Below are 25,061 nucleotides of genomic sequence, written 5' to 3' on the forward strand. Positions count from 1 at the left end.
ATTAATTCAAATGCATTCTACATGAATTTTTCTACTTTAACAAATGTTTAACAGTACACGTATGTACAAAAAAAAAACATAAACTATTTTTAACAGGTTTAAAAATATGATAATTGTGTCTCTGTTCATGCAATAACTGACCTACATGACATACTACATTATAACATGTAAATGACAGCTTAGTTGCAGCATAGATACATCTATGGTTGCAGGCTTGGTAAGACATTAACAAGGCTAAAATCTACAGAAATTTTTTCTGTACTAATCCTTAATTTTAGACAGTTACATTTTTTTGTAATTCTATCGTTAAATTCTAAAACAGCAGTCCAAGTAATGCACATATATTATAACTTAACTAATTTATGATAAAAAACTCACCAATAGAACATGTTTCATGCTATCATGGTTATGATACCCTATAATTTTCATTTCTTATTAAACTGTAAGTCTCATAGCATTACAGGTAGACAAGTATTTTCAAATAGTTCAATAGTTAGTCAAAACCAAGAATTTTTATTTTTTTATTCCCTAATAAATATATGCTTAAATCTAATTGTTATCATTCTGTCAAAGTATTTGGTTTAAGATGACATTATTATACACACTTTTTGATGAGCAAAAAAACTATTTCAGAATGCTGAGCAATGAGATGAACTTTAATTACCTTAATTAAGATTATTTTAAACTGTGGCTAAATGTATTAATAATTGATAAAATTAACATAACTCTATAGGTAAGGTTGAATAAAGTTCTTAAGAGAATAGACATACTTGTACAATTTCAAGCAGCGCAATGACCCGACTATGTCAATTCAAGGATGCACTTTGCAGAGATCTAGTGTGTTAATCAAATGTATAAAATGTCAAAAACATAGTAAAAGAGCTAAATGTATTGAATGTATGGAATTTCCCTGTTATATAAGAATGAAATCCACAAAAAACCCAGATTAGGAAATTGATTATTTGTGTAACATCACATTTATAATCAGAGAGATGGACCAAAGCATAGAGCTGACATGCGCTAGTGGATGAATATTTAACTTTCATAGTCAGACAATAAAAAACTACAAGATTTCACCTCTATTTTTATCACTCATAATTTCACAAGTTTCTAAATATTTGCTGCTGAGGCCTAATTTGAAAAGGCCTAATGTCTGTAGTTATACCTTTGTTACTGTCATACCAAGCATTACTGTGTGGACATACCTGTTGTAATCTAGCTAACTGATAGAAAGAAGTTGTCTACAGAAAAGAGAGAAAACAGTAAACAAAGGAATAGGAAGAGCTGACTAAAGTGTGTTATCTGCTGTAATATTCAAGATATCTAAGGAGAATTTGAACTCTCAATTCATTTGACTTGCTTATGTTTTTGTATTCTGTAATACTTATACCATTATTATTAAATGTTGGAATTTACATGTTGTTCTAAATTTCATAACAGGAGAAACAAAATAAGACATTGCTTATTTTTTGACACAGTTTTTCGTTGATTTAGTTCAACATATTTTCAATTAGCAACCTCCTGCAACAATGAAATACAAATGGGATTATGTCATCTATTATGAATGATATCAACGTATTCAATACATTCAACATGGAAGACTTGAAAACAAGCTTTTAAGTAAACACATTTGGGAGTGGAGAGGATGGTAGAGTGAAAGTTACATGATGTATTTCAATAATGTTCATTTTTAACTTGATATTCCAAACATACACACCTAGGTATGAATTAACATGTAAAGTGAAAGTGTTTGTTAATTGATAAATTGACATTACAAATGATTTGATATAAATTCCAAAAAAGAAAATATGTTTTGTAAATTCATTAAAACACAAAAAACACGGACACCAAAACAACAAGGGAATACAGTGACTCTATTTGATCAATCTTTTCACTGAGAGTGCATTGTTTGAATAAGAAGGTGGAAACCATAGAATTTAATCTGTTATTGTTTTCCAAAAAAGTACAATCAAGATACATATTCTGAAGCTACTCAAAATACAGGTTTGTCTAAAACTATGTCTGACACTAATGATGTAAAATGAGATTGAAATATATACAAACCAATGATATAAAATTGACAAAAATATAAGTTTCTCTAAAACGTTTCTTTATTACAAAAATCAAAGATGCACTATTTGTTCTGTGACTGCCATTAGTCTGTATGTAAATTTCATTTCAACATGTTCATTATAAAAATTGCAATTTAATTTAATTTTAAGACTTTTAATTAAGTTTAAGCCTTATTTTTTGTGTAACTTTGATGCACTAGTGAAAGCCAGCTTATACCATAAAACAAAAATAAAGGATTTTTTTAAAATGAATATGAATATATATACATGTAGATACACTATAAACATTTTGTACATGTTTGCCTAAACAAGATAAAGCAAGCAAATAAGAGTATGGTGTAAATTTTGCATTGTGTCACTGTTTACATGTTTGGTATCAAACCCGTTTTAAAGTGCCTGCAAGCCTTAATGTACTGTAGACAAGACAGAAAGGAAAAACAACCATCACCATGAGAAAAGAACATTCAGGTCTATTGAAAGTGAAATATTTTAAACAATGTTACTCTACCTGAGTGGATGATCTTAACTGACTTTGTGAAAACTGTCGCTCCTTAAATGAGAATTATAACAATAACAAATGAAGTGACATGTGATTATTCAGCTATGATAATGAAACATGAGCCTGTGTATCTTTTTGACATGGTTAATAAATAAATGTTTTATCAAGGGAGGATAAACTACAAATTTACCACTACTCTTTTTCTTTCTGATTTTGGGCAACTGGTTTTAAAAGGTAACTTCTAATTTTAATTTTTGTTATACATAGAATGTATATGTATGAAATTTAATTTGAAATATTTGTTATTGAACATCTGTTAAAAATCAATTATGCCACAAATATATATTTTACTGAATTTCTAAGTTCTTTTTTTATATATAAATTTTTTTTTAAACTTTCAAAAATATATATTGCTGTTCTTTTTTTGTGAAATCATATACTCAGATCAACTACCATAATTCTTAATCCTAACTGCATCATTGCAAGAGCAAAATGTTGACATATATAATTGTATCATTACAACAGAAATGTTCACTTACTGGTGGTGGATTTTCAATTTCTAATATGAATGGTACACCATTATATCCAAACTTTATTAGGTCTCCAGGCGCCAATCTGACAGTAGCATTCTGAACTCTGCATTCATTTACATATGTTCCTTGGGATGTGTTCAAATCTTGCAGCACATAACCATCTTCTTGTTCACTGTACTCAATAACACTATGTTGAAGGTCAACACCTTGTGTCTGTAATATTAGTGAAATTTATTATGAAAAAGCATTTGAAAACAAAAGTTAGTATACACAGGTAAATATTCTGTACATGACAACACTAGGCATTAGTGAAGGATCAAGAAATTTATCATAAGAGCCAAACTTATATATTTGTATATATACATTCTTCTTAAAGTTGCTTTATTTCAAATTACAAATGTATCTAGCATCTGTTGCCTGTACCAAGCAGATTATATGACAGTTGTTCTCTAGTAGTTCAGTTGGTTAATAGTCACCTTTGGTTATGTCATTTTTTTTTTACTTCCCCTTTTTGAATTCAGTATTTTATTTTTTACTTGTTGTAATTTTGTTGCTTTCTCCTATATCTATAAATGAGTCTTGTGCATTTTTTATCCTACAGAATTTAAGCCTGCAAACTTCCCCGCTTATGAAAAAGAGTTGTATCCCGCTGAATTTGGGTCTACCAAATAGCCCTACTTATGAAATGTAGTTTAATCACAATGATTTTATGCCTACCAACTCACCCTACTTTGAAAAGTTGTTTAATCCTGATGAATAAAGGTTTGCCAACTCACCCCACTTATAAAAAAGAATTAAATTCCGCTGAATTTGGGGCTATTCCAACTCGTTCAACACATGGAAAAGATTTAAATCCCGCTGAATTTAGCCCTACTAAATTGCCCAACTTATGAAATGTAGTTTAATCCCAATGATTTCAGGCTGACCAGCCCACTATTTAAAAGAAGTTTAATCCCACAATGCTCTTCAATTTCCTTCTTTATTTGACCGTTTTAACTTTATTGATTAGATCTCTGATGAGTCTTTTGTAGATGGACGATTGTGTAGATTAAACTCCATTTCAGAAGTGGGGCGAATTGGTAGGCCTCAATTCATCAGGATTCTACTCTTTTTCATAAGTAGAACGAGTTGGCAGGCCTAAATTAAGCTGGAATTACATGTAACTCCTTTTCAATGGTGGTTTGAGATGGTAAATATGAGTGGGGCAAGTTGGTGGAAAGTAGGTTGTGTCTGGGGCGTTTTTGCAGTGGGGCAAGTTGTCTTGCTTCCTTTAAAATGTATATTTAGGACATAACATGTTTCAGTGGGATAAACAACCACAGAATCGAAATTTAACGAAACTTTAAGACCAAGTGTCACTTCTCAAACATGTGAGTTGAGTACCTTGTATGATATTAAGCCATATATAGTTGATTTTTTTCAGAGAAAAGGGCCCAAGACTTTGGCTTTTCGGGGTACATACACTTTTTTTAATAAAAATATTCAATAAATCTATACCTGTAAGTTGATATCACAACCTTCACGTCCAACAGTTGTCACTTTGGGGGCTAAGGTAAATGCAGAACCATCATTTCCCTTTAAAAATGCTTTCATCTTGACACTCTAGAAAGTTGTTTACATTTGGTTGCTGCTCCGGTTACCAAATATTTACGAACAGGTGCCCGTTTACCCACGTGTTGCCTGAAAATGTTGCTTCAGTAATCAGTTTTGAAGAGTTATTTGCAGACTATGTCAATATAAGATTAAACTATCCACGTGGAATTAGTAAATTAAGTCAGAATCAATTGTTTTTCTATTTTACATGCAGAATAAACAAGTTTTTTGTCGGCGCGAGTGATGTTGCGCATGCCCATTAGTGCATAACAACCAAACATCCGAAACCTCGAACCTGGATACAAAATTAAACAGAATTGTTTTTATCTCCAAATAATTTTTTCCAAAAATCAAACGTTATATTTTTAATTGTTCTTTTTAGTTTTATTTTAGATATGCATGTTAAAGGTATACTTTATTAATCTTCATTTAATATCTCCAGTAGAGATTATGGAATAAGAAGTCATTATCTTGCGTACGTTTAAACTAAGCATTAGTACGAGGTTGAATCAAGTTGCATTGTGCTCCTGAATTTTATATTTTTCCAAAATTTTCTTTTATACCTATTTTTTTTTAAATTGCTCACTTTAAGATATTGAATTGCACAGTGACAGCTTTTAGCAAACACAAAAATGCCAAGTGCACTCGTTCTACTCGCCGAAGGTGCAGAAGAAATGGAAACCGTCATTACAGTCGATGTTTTAAGACGGGGAGGAGTATGTACCTCTAACGTAATACTAACAGTATCCAAAAAAAAATTGCACCGAGTACCCATTTTGCACAATAAACGGCGGATATCTTATAGGTTTCTTTAGGCATTAAACAATTAGTCTATGATATGTTCCGTTGGAACTTTTCAACTAGTCACTTTGTTCCGGTGGAACTTTTAAACCAGAGAAAGAACAAAGTAACTAGTTAATAAGTTCCTCCGGAACTTTTCAGCTAGTTAGTTCTTTCCGCCCGGAACTTTCCAACGTCGGAACAAAAGAGCATTTACATTTCAACATAGCTATATATATAGTAAATAGTAGTAAAGATACACAAAACGGTCATATTACACATGATTTATGTTTACGGGTAAAGTCTCCTGCAAAAAAAGTAAAATAGACTCAAGTGTACACACAATGTCTATAAAAAGTCGACTTTTAAAAAAAAAAATGTCACAGGCATCCATTTCATACAAAATGCATAACAATCTTGGACTATTGCATGAGTGCAATTTAGATACCGTTCTTTACAGAATCTTTTGGAGGTCCTTTCAAACCCTTTTTTCTATGATTCAGGATGGATTCCAAATAAAATCTGTGGAACTATTTAGTAAAAAGGGATATATCTACAAAATAAATTCAGATTGGAAAGTTTTGTCTGTTTCTTAAATAAATGTTTATAGTGAAAAAATCTATTAAAATAGGTGTATGTGTGAGCCAAAATTTGTTCCTGTGAAAAAAGTTCCAGTGGAACTTATATCACAGGAAATATGTTCTGGGAGAACTTTTTTCAATGGTAATTTCTATATAATTTGTTCCATCTCTATAAAAAAAAGTTCCACACTTTACCTGGTGAAATAAGTACTGGGTTGGTGAAATTTGTTCCTTACCTAGTGAAATAAGTTCTGGGTTTATGAGATTTGTTCCTTACCTGGTGAAATAAGTTCTGAGTTTGTGAGATTTGTTCCTCATCTGGTGAAATAAGTTCCTTGTCTGAGAAATATGTTCCACTGGGTAAACAAGTTATCTTATATACTGAGCATTTGTCATCAGTGAGTTTAAAGTTATCATTCAAGTGCATTTTAAAAATAAGTATCATATTAATAATATAATATATAAAAAGTGTAAATCATCCAGTTTGGATCCTATGGAGTATAGCAAATGTTTAATTATATACTCTGTAAAAAATATCTAAATGACACTTTTGAACCAGAAAAGATTCGAATAAGAAAAATCATTCAGAAAAAAAGTATAGTTTAAGAGGAACGTATGTACTAATTTGAAAAGGACAAAGTGACTTGATCATTTATAAATATCAAAAGACATGTAGAAAAAAAAGACATACTCTTTTGAAACTTTGCCATGTCCTAAGTACATGTATGACTAGAACACGGGGCCATGACAGTTAACGGGAACCAAGGAGGAATACCGCATAAAACTTAAATACAAATTATGATACATTACCATCACTTTTATTTCTTATCTTCAACCTATAGTTACAGTCATGCCTTCAATTACAAATGTATCCCATGCAAGTACATTCAGTACAGCATTTAGCTTGCATTATAATTTAAGTGTAACAAGAAAATGTTTCGGTGTGCAATAATGATTGAGCGGAACTTATTCATTAGTTTCTATGAAATATTTACATGTTCGTTTAAAACTAATGTCACAGGAACTTATTTAAAACTTTTTAATATTAATTGAAATAAAATTCATGGAGCTATGATTTTTGTTCCGGAACTTATTTCACATTTGGCCCAAAAATTAGTTCCAGAACAAATTTTACAGTGCTGGAACATATTTTCTGTGATATAAATTTCAGTGGAACATATTTCCTATGAACAAATGTCACGCCGGAACAAATTTTTTGTTACATAAATTGGGTACCGTCACTTTAAACATCAATATGGAAGTTCTAGATTTTACACCTGGCAACCTCTTTTTTGCATCAATTGAGTGACCTAATGACGTTTGCATAATAATGGCTTTGGTCTGTGATGTCAAATATTTTCAATTGTGATGCTAAAAAATTATTGGCTGTCTTTAAGTGATAAGGTGTATGTGCAACCAGACAGCAACACTATGACATAAAATCGCAAAGAGACTTACTGAAGTCAACATACAGACTTTAACAATAGACAGGTGTCTATAGAATATCTCAAGCTCTTCACCATCTAGTGTCTATGCAATACAGTACAATATGTGTTTATCTGTTTAATATTCCAATTAAAGTCCCTCATGGGGCAATGACCAGGATTTATAGGATTTTGACCTCTTCCATATAAGAGTTGGGCTCTTAAATTGAACATTTCAAACTCTGCGGGACTTTGCATACATGTAGTGACATTACAAATCTAGTCCCCTAAGGCTATATACAGAAATTACAATAAAATCAGATGAGTTACGGTTAAAATTATTAACAAAGTTGAGTCCAGTATCTTATATGTACATAGATGACAGGGACATGCATATGTGGAGGGGTTAAACTAGTTATTTGAGAACTGAACCCTCTCCCTTATTAATCTGGATCAGAGAACTCACAGTCTCACATAAAAAGAACATACAAATAAAAATAAGTACAGGAAAATCACTTAACTCTAAAAAAAAATGGTATAATAGATAACAAAATCACAAAATTATCAACAATTTATACCATATTAAACTAAGCAAGCTCAGTTATAACCTACTGATATGATATCATCCAATCCTACTCTTCATATCCCATGCTGTATTTCATTGAAGATTTCAAACAGCATTGTCATGATTGTGTTGAAGAGTACAGGAAGACTTGTAAAAGGAAAAACCTCCTTGATATGCAGTATAATTAACCTAACTGTGTTCCCTGCCATTATAACTCTGCTCAGCTCTTCATTGAATAATTGCATACCATGCTTTATAACTTGGACATAGACATATCACTGACATCTTAATGGGTAACCCAACATGATAAGTGGGATTCTAACTTATCAAGTCCTCTTCCTGTTTGCTGGTATAACACAGAAAAAGAATTGTTTCTATCATGAAAAAGACACAAATACAATCTGATAAATCAATTATTTTTTTTCTGACTCAGACAAAAAACCATAACCCCCCCCCCCCCCCCCTTTGAGGTTAAATGGTTGCTCCCTAATGGTAGATTAAAACTTTGACCAAAAACAGTCTTTACATCTCTATTTCTTTTCCATGAATTAAGCTTAAAAATATTTCCCCGCCAAATTTAATATGTCTGTCTCTTATTATAGATAGATGTGACACTTGCAGGGATTGATGGTAGTGATCCAGTTGTCTGCAGTAGACAGGTGAAAATTGTTCCTGATAAGAGTCTTGATGAAGCTTTGAAATCTGGTCCTTATGATGTGGTGGTTTGTCCAGGTGGAGCAGGAGGAGCAAATAATCTCTGTCAGGTATTTCCATAGTAACATTTGCCATAGATGGGGCCCCTCATAGGGGTTATATGGGTGTAATCACATTGTTAAAATCTTTTGATTAAAATTGCTATTCTTATCTTATTTTATTTGTTGTAAATATTGGCAAAAAAAAACATGTTTTTATGCCATTTTTTCATTATGCCTGTGAGACAACTATCCACCAGAGGTCAAATGAAGTGGATATAAGCGATTATAGTCACCCATACCACCTTCAACAATGAGAAAAACCTAAACCGTACAGTCAGCTATAAAAGGCCATACATGAAAAATGTGAAACAATTTAAACGAGAAAACAAACAGCCTAATTTATAACAAAACAATTTACGAAAAACAAATATGACAGACATGAACCAATGACAACCACTGAACTACAGGCTCCTGACTTGAGACAGGCACAGGGTTGAACAAGTTTGTGAGCATTCCCCCTCACCTAATAGTTAGGTCAACCTGGAACAGTGGTGTAACAGCACAACATAAAAAGAACAAACTGTAGAATTCAGTTGCAATTGGCTTAACTCAAAAGATAAGTACAAGCACAAACACAACTAACATAAAAACAATAGACACAAAGCACCAATATAAGAGTACTGGAAGTTACTGAAAGCTTGTTGAAAGCCAATTACAACTAATAAATAAATCATCCTCTCCCTGACTAAAGTATTAATCAAAACACATCCAACAAATTATGTGTAAAGATGTCATAAACAGTCTGAGAAACGCATGACCTTGTGCAATGCCAAAATATGTAAACTATATCCACAGGATGTAGGATCATGAGTTCTCATAAATGTACATATAAAGCAATATATATTTATTTATGTTTTAATTTTTTTTTTAAACAAAATTAATGTTAGGACCGTTAAAACAATACTGAAAGATTTTACTACTGTGTTGAATTGATAACCTTTAAGAATAAATATAAGAAGATGTGGTATGAGTGCCAATGAGACAACTCTCCATCCAAGTCACAATTTGTAAAAGTAAACCATTATAGGTCAAAGTACAGCCTTCAACACAGAGCCTTGGCTCACACAAAACAGCAAGCTATAGGGCCCCAAAAATGATTAGTGTAAAACCATTCAAACAGGAAAATAAGTTTATTTTTAAGGATTAATTAATTACATTGGATTGTATCTAAATTTATGGGCACTATAAATAACATCACTTTAAAAATTTGGTTGTGATATCTCGTTTTTAATAGGAAGTCTACAGGTTCAGCCAAACTTCCTAACCAAATCTTTGTATCTATGAAAGAACTTGGTGAAAGTTTTAATTAATTTGTGGTAACGAAATACCTGACTTAATGATTTACCAGTTATACATAAATTAAGTTTATTGATTGAAATCTAAAATGCAACTACAGATAAAGGCATAGCGAACAAGAACAAGTTGTGAAATAAACACACCTTTAGAAGGGGCCAAAGGAACATCACCATCCAAAAACAAGAACGAACAATCAGATACTATATTAAAGTGATATGTCAATTTTATTTGGTGTATGAAATGATTCTGAAGTGACAGAGTTCATCCGACCTTGACCCCATTTTCACAGATCATTTATAATGTTAAGTTTATGTGATATCTGTAATAAGATCTTGATGTATTCAATCATTATTAGTAAAGCAGGCTAGTATTACCTGTAGCTTGTTGGTTATATAAAATTTTACCTCTTCATACCTATGATTGATATACCAGCCTGTCTATCTACCCACGAGGGCCTTTTGGGCAGCATATGTACTATGTTGTGAAATATTTACAGCGATGCATTACAACTACTTATTTTAATTGGTATTTTATAGTTTTTAAATCCTGCTTTTTTATTTGTAGTCTGCAGCAGTTGGGAATCTGTTACAAGACCAAGAAAAGGGTGGACGATATGTAGCTGCTATTTGTGCAGGTATAGTGTTACAGTATTCCAACTTTATTAAAGATTCTTAGTTAAAATTGTAAGAAATTTCAGAGGTTCTTTATGCTTTCTTATGCTGGTAATGAAATCGTTTTTAGTCATTTCCTGACATGTTACAAAACCCATTTTGTAAAAAATTTCATACATGTACATACATAGCGTAAAAATAAAATCCATTTTAAATTCAATTTTCAGCTTCAGTTTTCATTTATAATTAGTTCTATGGTTCATTGTTTAATTGGCTGTTATGATCACAATATATACCTCTATCTGTTTAGGACAGATTGTAAAATACATTTTTGAGGTGTGGATCCAGGGTTTGGGGAAAGGAGAAGTGCATGATTGTCTTTAATGATAAAATAAAAAATTTTATGCCAACAAATTATATTTTTTCAATCAATCTTTTCTGATTGACCAAAAAATTGTACAAATAACAGTAGGAAAGAGGGAATACAAAATTACCTTCCACAGTGTTGAAAATTTAATGCTAATTATTTTTTCAAAAACAAAGACATAGAAATAATTTATACAAAATACAGATTAATGCAATTTATCATTTAAGCAGTTGTTTAAAACCATCTATAACAAAAGACAAAACATTATTTAAACAAACTTACTATAAACTGCATTCTGTTGTTGATATTTCCAACATTTTTGTCGAGCCTGCGACTTTTGTCGCAGAAAGCTCGACATAGGGATAGTGATTCGGCAGCGGCGGCGGCGGCGTTAGCTAACTTCTTAAAAGCTTTATATTTTAGAAGGTGGGAGACCTGGATGCTTCATACTTTGTATATAGATGCCTCATGTTACGAAGTTTCCGTCAGTCACATGTCCAATGTCCTTGACCTCATTTGCATGGTTCAGTGACTACTTGAAAAAAAAGTTCAGATTTTTTGGAATGTTAAATTCTCTCTTATTATAAGTAATAGGATAACTATATTTGGTATGTGCATACCTTGCAAGGTCCTCATGCCCGTCAGACAGTTTTCACTTGACCTCAACCTCATTTCATGGATCAGTGAACAAGGTTAAGTTTTCGTGGTCAAGTCCATATCTGAGATACTATAAGCAATAGGTCTACTATATTTGGTGTATGTAATGATAGTAAGGTGTACATGTCCAACTGGCAGGTGCCATCTGACCTTGACCTCATTTTCATGGTTCAGTGGTCATAGTTTAGTTTTTGTGTTTTGGTCTGTTTTTCTAATACTGTATGCAATAGGTCAACTGTATTTGGTGTATGGAAATATTTTACAATGTTCATGTCAGTCTGGCAAGTTTTATTTGACCTTGACCTCATTTTCACGGTTCATTGCTAAATTTTAAGTTTTTGTGTTTTGGTCTGTTTTTCTAATACTGTATGCAGTAGGTCAACTTTATTTGGTGTATGGAAATATTTTACGATGTACATGTCAGTCTGGCATATTTTATTTGACCTTGACCTCATTTTCAAGGTTCATTGCTAAATGTTAAGTTTTTGTGTTTGGTCTGTTTTCCTTATACTGTATGCAGTAGGTCAACTATATTTGGTGTATGGAAATATTTAATGATGTACATGTCCGTCTGGCAGGTTTTATTTGACCTTGACCTCATTTTCATGGTTCATTGCTTATGTTAAGTTTTTGTGTTTTGGACTGTTTTCTTACACTTTAATGCAATAGGTCAACTATATTTGGTGTATGGAATGATTGTAAGGTGTATATGTCTGTCTGGTAGTTATCATCTGACCTTCACCTCATTTTCATGGTTCATTGGTCAATATTCAGTTTTCCTGGTTAAATTTTTTTCTTAGATACCTTAAGCAATAGGTCAACTATATTTGGAATGATTTTAATGTGTACATGTCTGTCTGGCAGGGTTCAAATGACCTCAACTTCATTTTCAAGGTTCATTGGTCAATATAGAAGTTCCATGGTTTGGTCTGTTTCTTTTATACTATAAGCAATAGGTCATCTATATTCTGTGTATGGAGGGATTGTATTAAAGGTAGACATGTATTTCCGGCTTGGTTTATCTGACCTTGACCTCATTTTCTTGGATCATAAATGTTAATGTGATACTTGTAGTAAAACTTTATATGTAGGACTATCAACTTAAAAATCAATGGTCAGTATAGTAGGCGAGACATTTCAGCGTGTACACTCTTGTTACAGTTAAAAATAAAATATTCTAGATCTAGATAATCCTGTTTTCTTGTTTGGATTGAGGACATGTATACTATTTAGTCTTTGGATATAGATATTTATTTCTAAGAAATAAGGATGCTTCTCAAATTTTTCAGGGATATGAAATATTTTAAATTATTTTATGAAAATTGTGATTTTAATATTTTAGGGATCTGATGAATAAAAAGAGATGTGCTGTAAATGTCAATTAGACAGCAACCCAACAACACAAAAAAATAAAACCCATCCGGATGTCAACAAATGATCATTATCAATAGACAGATGTCTATACAAAACCTCAAGCTCTTTCAAAGAAGACTCAAATCTTGTGATTGGGTTCAACTAGTTTTTTTATGCGAAGGTCATGTTTGAATTTGGGTTGCATCACTTATACCGTTTGAGAGTTATGCTTTATATATGAAAAAATTGCTGAATTTTTCGTTTCCATTCTTTAAACTCAGTTTGCCTCAATCAAATGTTTGGAAACTAATACACAATGCTTATTACCACAAAACTCAAATCAAGTTCGATTTTGGGTGGTTTCACTTTTACAGTTCTCTAGTTATTTCCCTTTATAAGGTTATATGCAAGTGAGGGCATCATCTGTGTCCCTTGGACACATTGTCCATTTATTTAATAATTCAGTATTCCATTATTGACTGTTTGTTGTATTTACAGGTCCAACAGCTCTGAAAGCTCACAAGATATGTGGTGGAATAACAGTTACATCTTATCCAAGTATGAAGGATAAAATGGTGGACGGTAAAATTTATTTATTTTATATAATATACAGTTCAATTTTGTCTCACCTGCGAAGAAAGTTGCAAAATGAGAGATAAGGGATTACAATAAGCTTGCGGCGGATGCATCATCTACTTGTATAAAGCTTTATATTTCAGAGGGTAGAAGACTTAGATTCTTCATCCTTTTATAAAGATTCCATATTTTATGAAGTTTTTGTCTGTCATATAGCCATTGTACTTGACCTCATGTTCATGGTTCAGCGACTGCTTAAAAAAAAAATATTTATTTTTGTCATGTGAATTTTTCATTTATTGTGAGTAAAAGAATAACTATATTTGGTATATGGGTTCTTTGCAAGGTCTTCATGTCCGTCAGACAGGGTTTACCATGACCCCTACCTCATTTCATGGATCAGTATTATTCAGTGATCAAGGTTAAAATTACGTGATTAGGTCGGTTTCTCAGATACTATATGCAGTAGGTCTACCAACTGTGGTGTAAGGTATGATTGTAAAGTGTACATGTCCTGTTGCAAGGCTGAATTTTTGCTCCAAACCGTAATTATACCCCACGCAACGAGTTGCAGAGGGTATAATGTTTTTGACCCGTCCGTCCGTCTGTCAGTCCGTCAGTCCGTCAGTCCTGTTTCTTGTCATCGCAACTCCTCTCAAACCACACAACAGAATTTCACGAAACCTTTTTAGATAATAAGGACATACAATGTAGTTTTGCATATCGACAGGAAATTACGATTCAATTTTTTTCTAGGAGTTACGCCCCTTTGAACTTATTTACTTTAATGTACTACTGCAGCAGTTTGTCATCTCAACTCCTCTGAAACCACACAACCAAATTTCATGAAACTTTGTAGATAATAAGGATATACTAGGTAGATGTGCATATCGGCAGGAAATTAAGATTCAATTTTTTTTCCAGGAGTTACGCCCCTTTGAACTTATTTGCCCAATATACTACTGCAACCTTTTGTCATCGCAACTCCTCTCAAACCATTCAACAGAATTTCATGAAACCGTTTCAGATAATAAGGACATACTACGTAGATGTGCATATCAACAGGAAATTACGATTCAATTTTTTTTTCCAGGAGTTAAGCCTCTTTGAACTTATTTACTTTAATGTACTACTGCAGCAGTTTGTCATCTCAACTCCTCTGAAACCACACAACAAAATTTCATGAAACTTTGTAGATAATAAGGATATACTAGGTAGATGTGCATATCGGCAGGAAATTAAGATTCAATTTTTTTTCCAGGAGTTACGCCCCTTTGAACTTATTTGCCCAATATACTACTGCAACCTTTTGTCATCGCAACTCCTCTCAAACCATTCAACAGAATTTCATGAAACCGTTTCAGATAATAAGGACATACTACGTAGATGTGCATATCGACAGGAAATTACGATTCAATTTTTTTTTCCAGGAGTTACGTCCCTTTGAACTTATTTGCCCAATATACTACTGCAACCTTTTGTCATCGCAACTCCTCTCAAACCACACAACAGAATTTCATGAAACCTTTTCAGTTGATAAGGACATACTACGTAGATGTGCATATTGACAGGAAATTACAATTCAATTTTTTTTCTAGGAGTTACGCCCCTTTGAACTTATTTGCTTCAATATACCTCTGCAACAGTTTGTCATCGCAACTCCTCTGAAACCACACAACAGAATTTCATGAAACTTTGTAGATAATAAGGACATACTAGGTAGATGTGCATATTGACAGAAAATTATGATTCAATTTTTAAAGGCAGTACTTTAATGCCTTTCTGGTTCCGCGATATCCAACTTATCTACGTGGGGGGTCATTAGGCTCCAAGTAGATCCGGAAAATGTTGATTCTCTCCTCTTCTTATTGTGATATAAAATGTTTTTTGTTTCATTTCATTTACATTGGGAAATAGAGAAACGATCATTGTGTTTTGTTAGTTTTAAACACTTTTGATATATTTGTATTTTGCATTATAAGCAGTCAACTGATTGACAAACTAGAATTATTTGAATTCTGTGTGGAAAGAGGTCGGGTTAATTTCGAGTGTTATCTGCAATCTAGATGTTTATAAATCATTTCAGTCGTTGATATAATAATTAAAGGTCGACTGAACATGAATTATATTATACAATTTAAAGCGCATTTCTGTTTATGCACGTGAACCCATCTAACGTTATTGATTGTTATTTCGCAGTTATATAAAGTAGCAAATTATCGTTCTTGAATAGGTGGCGCCGTGGTAGCCGATGCTGTTCTTAAACTTCCGGTTTCTGCACTGTGCAACTATACAGTTGCAATTTTAAATAACGATGCCAAGTACTTGTTGTTGTGTACCTGGATGTCATTTAAGAGGAGGACATGCATTTCCAAAATGACTTAAAAAGAAGGAAAAGTTGGATCAACGCCATGGCCCATACGCAGATTGGACGAGAACACGATGAAATCGTGGAGTCCATCTCAATCAGCTGTTCTTTGCAAGGCACATTTTACTGAAAAAGAGTACGTGCAGGAAACTATTCATGGTAAAACTCTATTTTCTTTTTAAAATATATAGTTATATATGTAATCACCATGCGAAGAAACCAAATTCTGTTTACAACCACAATTATCGTTTTAGAATAAAAGGGGGTGGTTAATTCAAGACGTCATAATTTTTTGGATTACGATTCAATGTGATCTGTTTGAGATTTTTTGGTGCTTGCTACAATTATAATGATTTCTTACAAGAGGTATATCATACTGAGAATTATTTTAGCAGTAATTATGCTAATGTAGTAATGACAGGAATGCATAAGCTATGCCTCATAGACTTTCTTGAAAAATATCAATGACAATGTTAACAGGAACAAAACAATGACATGCTCTAATCTATATTATAGTTATTTAGGTACACACAATGTACGTTTGTTGCATAAGTCTCTCATTGTTTGTCCTTTGGATTTACATAACATACATTTTGATGTACATTGAATCAGGCTAACATAGTTTTATCCAGATTGTAATGAATAAATCTAGTTAATATTTTGCCAGGTAGTACAAAGTATGCATTGCTAATGGAAGTTCATTTAATTATCAAAAAACTAATGTTTTATAACCTTTTTCAGGGTGCAAACCCACCATACAGAGACTTAATTCTACTGCCATTCCCAGCCTATTTTCCTGGACCAAGCAAGAGACTGAATCGTCCGCAAAAAGAAAAATCAGGGCAGTTTCCTGTGAAAACAAAAGAACTAAACTTGATGAATATTGTAATAGAAATCTAGAGGAAAGTTTTGATTGTAAAGTTGGTTTTCCTGAAGAAGTCATTCATACTGCAGACAGGATTTATGACTGTCCACCACCAACTGCTGAGCTAATGTTGAGCTTCACAGATGGAATTACGCAAACACCATCAATGCCTATATTTTCAGCAGAGAATTTTGAAATGAAGACACGTGACACAGCCATGCATTTTTATACCGGTTTAGAGTTGTATACTAAATTTTTATTTGTTTTGACCACACTTGGTCCAGCAGCACATTGTTTGAGATACATATATTTTCAAATTGATAGGGTGTCATTTGAAAATCATTTTTTTTATGACTTTGATGAAATTGAGGCATTATACAACCAACTTTGAACTGTCCAGATTCTAGATTAAAACTAGTGTTAAGAATGTTGTGTAAACATGGATTGTTTTTATTTTTAAACAGTGGCGTGAGGCTAACACTTGGCCATTTAGTGGTTTAGTCAGGTATTTTTCGCCATCCAACTTCAAATTAAAGTTTCCTACAACTTGGATTATTATTGACAGCACAGAATATCCCGTGATAAAACCTAAAGCTCCTAGAGCTCAGGCAACCTTTTCATCATATAAAAACAGAAACACTGAAAATACTTGTACATGTATGTTCGACACCTGGTGGTTTAGTCATCTATGTCTCTAATGCATATGTTGGTTGTACCAGTGACTGTGAAATAGTTGAAAGATGTAGAATAGTTCAATTATGTGATCCAGGTGACAGTGTGATGGCAGACAAAGGTTTAAATGTGCAAGATTTGTTTGCTCACTTTTTTCAAAAAAAGAAACAGAATTAGTTCCAAAACTCGTATACGGGATAGAAAAGTCTCCAATTAACACATGCACATAGAGTTAATTATTGGACTTGGCAAAACACAAAATTCTAATAAATCCTATGAATGGAACTGAAACAAAACTTTCATCTGAAATAACATTTAGTTGTTTTATGTTGTGTAATTTTAGAACTTGTATTGTGCCAACATGACATGGCCAAAGGATGCATAAATAAAAGTGATGCAATGAAGTTTGTTCTGATATATATATATTTACAATAACATGCACATGTAAATTGTAATGCATATAAAAATAAGGAGATGTGGTATGATATTCAGTGAGTTTATCGAACCAAAGTGCATAAGAAATGGGTTAAGCAGTTACAGGTGTTACTGTCACCGTACAATCTCCAACAATGAGAAAAACTTTTACTGTGTAAAAAATTTCAGAGATCTTACAACTAAGTTTTGTTGTCTCACCTTGACTTTGGTGAATTGTTTATATCTGTTGATGTAAATATAAAAAAGAAGATGTGGTATGATTGCCAATGAGACAACTCTCCACAAGAGACCAAATGACACAGAAATTAACAGCTATAGGTCACAGTACGGCCTTCAACAATGAGCAAAGCACATACCGCACAGTGAGCTATAAAAGGCCCCGAAATGACAATGTAAAACAATTCAAACAAGAAAACTAACGGCCTAATTTATGTACAAAAAATGAACGAATAACAAATATGCAACACATAAACAAACCACAACCACTGAATTACAGGCTCCTGACTTGGGACAGGCACATACATGTATATACAGAATGTAGCGGGGGGGGGGGGGGGGGGGGGGGGGGGGGTGGGGGGGGTTGGTTAAACATGTTAGCGGGATCCCAACCCACCCCTTAACCTGGGACAGTGGTGTAACAGTACAATATAAGAACGAACTATAAAAATCAGTTGAAAGAGGCTTAACTCATCAGATGGATAAATACAAATACAAGTGTACGTGGCCGGGTAGTTGTACATCCAAACAACAAAAAGACACTAAGTACAGATCTAAGAGTACTCGCATTTACTGACAGCTAGTTCAAAGCCACAAACAACTGATAAAAAAAATCTTGCATCTAAGACTAAATTATCAATCCGTAAGCTCCCTTTAGAATTTTATAAATTTTAGATTTTACATTTCTGAGTTATGGGGTTTTATTCATTAAAAAAGGGGGGATTTTCCAGTTTTTGGACAACAACTCAAAAATGCTTTAAGCAGTTCGCATGAAACTTTGGTGAATTATTTATAGCTATTGATGTAATCTTCCTATTGATTTTCATAAATTTCAAATATGACATTGAGAAGAAATTGAACTTTATTTGTTTATAGTCTGGCAACAGATTTATCATGTTTATTAGGTATTGCGCAACAGCACAGTGTATTGCACAACAGCAAGAAATCTTTAATTGAATATAAATTCAATTCATATAACTGATTTCAAGTTCTTTGACTACATTTATTCAGAAACTATAATATGTCAAATATTTAATTACAATCCAAATTCAGACCTGTATCAAGCTTGAATATTGTGTCCATTTTTGCCCCAACTGTTCAGGGTTGGACCTCTGCGGGTGTATCCAGCTGCGCTCAGCGAATCAGTTTATTTCTTAATTAAGAACTCCTTTTTGTCGAGCCTGCGACTTTTGTTGCAGAAAGCTCAACATAGGGATAGTGATCCGGCGGCGGCGTTAGCTTACTTCTTAAAAGCTTTATATTTTAGAAGGTGGAAGGTCTGGATGCTTCATACTTTGTATATGGATGCCTCATGTTACGAAGTTTCCGTCAGTCACATGTCCAATGTACTTGACCTCATTTTCATGGTTCAGTGACTACTTGAAAAAAAAGTTCAGATTTTTTGTAATGTTAAATTCTCTCTTATTATAAGTAATAGGATAACTATATTTGGTATGTGCGTACCTTGCAAGGTCCTCATGCCCGTCAGACAGTTTTCACTTGACCTCGACCTCATTTCATGGATCAGTGAATAAGGTTAAGTATTGGTGGTCAAGTCCATATCTCAGATACTATAAGCAATAGGTCTAGTATATTCAGTGTATGGAAGGACTGTAAGGTGTACATGTCCAACTGGCAGGTGTCATCTGACCTTGACCTCATTTTCATGGTTCAGTGGTTATAGTTAAGTTTTTGTGTTTTGGTCTGTTTTTCTTATACTGTATGCAATAGGTCTACTATATTTGGTGTATGGAATGATTGTAAGGTGTACATGTCTAGCTGGCAGGTGTCATCTGACCTTGACCTTATTTTCATGGTTCAGTGGTCAAAGTTAAGTTTTTGAGTTTTGGTCTTTTTTCTAATACTATATGCAATAGTTCAACTATATTTGGTGTATGGAAATATTTTAGGATCTATTTGTCAGTCACGCAGGTTTTTTTTTACCTTTACCTCATTTTCAAGGTTCATTGCTCAGTTTTAAGTTTTTGTGTTTTGGTCTGTTTTTCTTAAACTATAAGCAATAGGTCAACTATATTTGTTGTATGGAAGAATTGTTAGCTGTACATGCCTGCCTAGCATGGTTCATCTAACCTTGACCTCATTTTCTTGGTTCATTGGTCAATGTTTAGTTTACTTAGTTAATGTTAAGTTTATGTGACTGTTGTAATAAAGCTTTATATTTAGGACTATCAACATAATATCAATGATTAGTAAAGAAGGCGAGACATTTCAGCGTGTGCACTCTTGTTTCATTCATAAATTACTTTATACTTGGAAATATAATTTTGCTTGGAGTTATAGTTTCTAAAAAAAGTATTGTCATTGAAAGAGTTGACATGTTGCAATGTACATTTATTTTACATAGTTCTATGGTACCAAATCAAAAGTTTATATAAAAGAAAGAAGTCAAAGGTTTCCCATCATAGTTTAGTTACATACATTTTTTTTGTGCCTGAGGTCGTTGAATATAGATCATTATATAAATAAGGAGATGTGTTATGATTGCCAATGAAACAACTATCATCCATACATTGTACCTACCAGTAACAAACTACATTTGCAAAGTTGAATAAAATACAGTTGATAACATTTATTTATTACTAAAAAGAAAATGCCAAACTATTTTAAACAGTATTTGACTATAAACATAGATAAAAAAGGTACAAACTGGACATAATGCACTAGTTCATAAACAAGTGAGAACAATCGCCTTCATATAGTGCTCAGAATATGACATTCATAAAACTTGTTCAATATCATTAGAGAACTCTAAATCTTAAATACTGAAAGCCACCTCTGATAAGTACAATGTACTATGCAAGATAATGATATAACTGGACTAAAAATACACACAACCTGTAATTAACTGCCTTTACAGCGCTTTCGCGCTTTGATTTTTCTAGGAGTTATGCCCATTTGAACTTATTTGCTTCAATATACCTCTGCAACAGTTTGTCATCGCAACTCCTCTGAAACCACACAACAGAATTTCATGAAACTTTGTAGATAATAAGGACATACTATGTAGATGTGCATATCGACAGGAAATTATGATTCAATTTTTTTTTTTTATACAATTTTTTTTTCTTACAGTTATTTTATTTCTCCAGTGACAATGTGGGGACGTGGGGTATGTGAGCGTGCTCACTAAGGTTCTTTAATTTCTCTCTCTTACATGTATTACCAATGACAGTTTGAATTTCTAGTCCTGTATCCCTGTTGAAATTCTTTGACTTATTTGATCTATTGTTTAAGTTGCACATATATTTGCCACTGAATTTTATACCAAGATCAATCAATCAATAAGTATAATGACGAGAAATCTGTGCCTGTATTTTTATGATGAGTTTAGGGGTTTCAACAGAATTGTATGTATAGCTGTGGCATTCATGGACGACATTTTATTTATTTCTGAAATCTATCTATCTACCTACCTGTAAAAACTTATCACAGTTGTTTCAATCCTCCCATGTCTCTTTTCTGAGGAAAATAAATTCTGATTTATTAAGTATAAAGTGGTTTGACTAATTGAGTATATTGTTTGTTTTATAAATTATTTAGATGCTTTTCAGTATATTTACAGAAAAGCAGGATTATTTGGTTATTTCAACATACACATTCTCCATTTATTTTATATTTTCATGATTAGATTCTTTAGTTACAAAACTACAAGCAACAGGAAATTAATCATTTATCTTCTAAATTAAGAATTATCTCCTCTGAATTTGTATTACCATCCCATTAATCAGGCTTTGGGATGTAGCCTGAGTTTTTAAAAACGCTTAATTGTACAGTGTTCATATATTTGTTAACATATATAAAAAAAATATACAGTTCTTTTTTATCATTAATAGGTGGGTACAAGTATTCAGAAGACCGTGTTGTTAACGATGGTAAGGTGATCACCAGCAGAGGACCAGGAACAACTTTCGAATTTGCTTTGAAAATTGTTGAAAAATTGCAAGGAGCTGAGAAGGCCAATTCATTGGTCAGTCCAATGCTTGTCAAGATGTGATTGGATAATTTAGAATGGCAGAGTTTGGTGCTTGTTTGTTGATGTTCCCATAGTGACAGAAAAGACTGATATAAAAATTCAAATGTGTGAAAAAGATCACTATAGCTCACATATTGTGGTTGAATCATAAAGACATATATTAAACTAAATCATGTGTTAATCTGACGAATTATAAACCTTTGTTGACTATAGTGTAAAAATTGTTTTTAGTTTATGCTTTCTTTGATAAACTCTGTTTTTAGAATCTTTGTGAAGAATTTGATTATAAAGATGATTTTCTGAAGGAAGATTTAGTTTTTGTTCGAAGTATGGACTATTTAATTTTTAATTGATCAGATGATTATAGCACAATTAAAAATATTTTTTTCCATTGTCATATTTGATTGAAAAATTTTAAATCTGTTACAGTGACTTGACTGTAAGTGTTGCTATCCAAATTTTTCAGTCTGACAGTTTTGATTTGATGGAAAATTTGCAATTTGGTCAGATTTTGAAGAAACTGCAATAGGTGGACAGTAACACTTACAATCAAGTCTAAGTAAATATTTTTTTATGTAGAATCTCTGAAAAAAATAAATAGTTCATGCGTCAACTGTGCCATAACATTTTTTGTTGCATTGTTATTTTCAAGTATTGCCGGACATTTATAAAATATCATGTTTTGTTGTTTAAAAATAAAAATTTGATAAAAAATATTGTATTTTGCATATCTTTAAGCAGTTAATTCAGGCTATTATAAGGTTACACTTTTAGAATAAGGTTGGCACAGTCTATAATCTAAAGATATTCCTACAATCCAATTCCAAGGATGATTCTGTGATACATAAGATATTTGGAAAAAAATCTAAAATTTATTATCAGACACACTTGTAAGAAAAGTTTGACTTTAATATATTTCATAATTAAATAACTGTTAATCAATTTTTCATTAGCATTTAATTATAGCTTTATATAATAGCAAAAAAAATTATTGTGTATAGATATAAGAAGATGTGGTATGAGTGCCAATGAGACAACTATGTCCCTGTATTTGATTTTTTTCCTACCATAATTACTTATTTAATGATTGAAAGGGAGATAATAATGTAACAAAGTCCATATCAAAAACTGATGTAAAGCATGTCCAGAGTTATCTCCCATGGATACAATATAGATTCTACAACTGCATGGAGTGTGATGCAATATTTCTTCATTCAAGAGAGTAAAGTTTTCAAATTAGAAATATAAGCATGCCTATCATTCCAAATGTCTAAAATTTAACTGTTGATAGTGGAGAAATTGTATTGCACAATATTATGTGGTGGAATCTTTCTCTTAGACAATAAGTAAGCAAGCTTTATCTTTCTTTTTCATTGATGTTCTTTGTAAAGTCTTCAGACACAGTTGCCTTTTTCATGACATTACAATAGCAAATTCAGAGGAAAGCAAGAAAATTTGATGTCATTATTGAATTTTGGCCAATGAAGAACTGAGATTAAACAATCAACATTTTGATTTATATATTATAGAAAATAATCAACAGGTCTGTTTGAGTATAAATTAGCATCCAATTAGAGAAATCATGTATACATGTATAATATTTTCACAGAATATCTAAAAAAAATATTTATCTTATTACTTCTCAGAACTGAAAATAATTAATAACTATTGTATACTTTTCTATCAAATTAAAATTAAACATCAATGTGATAAAGGTTTTAACACCTAATACAAACTCTTTTTCTTATTAGTGTGCCTGATTATTCATGGGAGTATTTTTCCAAACTTTTGATGAAACAAAAAGTCTGCGATTGAAATTGTATGGGAATAATACTAACAGCCCTTCTCTAGCAATTGTCAAATTTGATAGCAGTTCAACAACTTAATAAATTCAATTTCAAAATTCTTTTGACTCTTTAGTATTATGAAAAGGCAAAGCCTTGTGAATAAGTGCAGTAATAAAATAAATAGATGACACAGAGATATGTCTTGCCTGTATGTAATTTTGATAGTATAATGCAAATTTTGAAATTAAAATTGCAACACTTTAAAATGTAAACTATGCAAAACATTCAAACTCAATACACCATGGCTATGGGTGCTGGACCTAATAATCTCCATGGAAATGAGATATGCAACTGTATGCCAAATAACATTGACTTTTAAAAAGTGGTTCCCTTTAAACTGATCTATTCACAAACTTTAACTTTCACACTGTTTCAAATTGAAACAGTGTGAAAGTTAAAGTTTAGACCATGACTGAGGTGTTGGGGCCAATTGATATCCATGCAAATGAGATGTGCAAATACTAATATAATTGCCTACCAAATATCATTGCCTTACCATTAGTTGTTTCTCATAAAGTGATGTACTCACAAACTTGAACAAATGTTGACACAACTAACACCAGAAGCAACATGCAGAAGTCGTGCATCTGCTACTAAATCAAGGCAAGACAAAATTCATCACTGAAGGGTAATAATTCCTATAAGGAGTCCATTGATAATTCACAAATGTTAAACAATTCAAACGAGAAAACTAATGGCATGATTTATGTACAAAACAATAAACGAAAAACAAATATGATATACAGCAACAAACGACAACCGCTGAATTATAGGCTCCTGACTTGGGACAGGCACATGCAGAATGTGGCGAGGTTGAACATGTTTGCTGGTGCCAAACCCTCTCCCTAACTTATTGTAAATCTTGTTTTTCTGATAAATTTTGTTAAATTCATCAAAATCATAATTTATGTTGTAAGGAGTTTATTAAGGATTCCAATCATATTGAATTATTTGTATTCTTGCTGCTCATTATTGCTGTAAAAAAAACTTTCTGTCTTTTTT

General features: G+C 32.3%; 2 protein-coding genes across 3 annotated transcripts in view; one reads left to right on the forward strand and one right to left on the reverse strand.

Moving 5' to 3' along the window:
• LOC127719696 (forkhead-associated domain-containing protein 1-like) overlaps positions 1-4,956 on the reverse strand; it is a 50,918-nt gene extending 45,962 nt beyond the window's left edge. Inside the window, exons 1-3 of one of the 2 annotated variants that reach the window (XM_052225929.1) lie at positions 4,602-4,956; positions 3,111-3,317; positions 2,581-2,622 (exon numbers count right to left, since the gene is read on the reverse strand). In XM_052225929.1, coding sequence (XP_052081889.1) covers positions 2,581-2,622; positions 3,111-3,317; positions 4,602-4,697 — 345 coding nt within the window. In that variant the 5' untranslated portion in view covers positions 4,698-4,956. The remainder of the gene's footprint in view (positions 1-2,580; positions 2,623-3,110; positions 3,318-4,601) is intronic. The other variant, XM_052225930.1, reaches the window with a different exon arrangement.
• Positions 4,957-5,178: 222 nt separating this feature from the next.
• On the forward strand, positions 5,179-24,193 carry LOC127719703 (Parkinson disease protein 7 homolog). The gene is made up of 5 exons (XM_052225940.1): positions 5,179-5,413; positions 8,650-8,811; positions 10,663-10,732; positions 13,585-13,668; positions 22,073-24,193. Exons 1-5 carry the CDS (start codon positions 5,330-5,332, stop codon positions 22,231-22,233), a joined length of 561 nt encoding a protein of 186 aa, XP_052081900.1. The 5' UTR covers positions 5,179-5,329; the 3' UTR covers positions 22,234-24,193.
• The last annotated feature ends 868 nt before the right edge of the window (positions 24,194-25,061 follow it).

This window comes from Mytilus californianus, unplaced genomic scaffold, assembly GCF_021869535.1.
Source record: "Mytilus californianus isolate M0D057914Y unplaced genomic scaffold, xbMytCali1.0.p SCAF_11, whole genome shotgun sequence".
Classification (NCBI taxonomy): Eukaryota; Metazoa; Mollusca; class Bivalvia; order Mytilida; family Mytilidae; genus Mytilus; species Mytilus californianus.

Coding starts and splice junctions, on each gene's coding strand:
- LOC127719703 (XM_052225940.1), top strand. CDS start 5,330: ATGCCAAGTGCACTCGTTCTACTCGCCGAAGGTGCAGAAGAAATGGAA. Junction 5,414..8,649: donor ATGTTTTAAGACGGGGAGGA/GTATGTACCTCT, acceptor CTCTTATTATAG/ATAGATGTGACACTTGCAGG. Junction 13,669..22,072: donor GAAGGATAAAATGGTGGACG/GTAAAATTTATT, acceptor TATCATTAATAG/GTGGGTACAAGTATTCAGAA.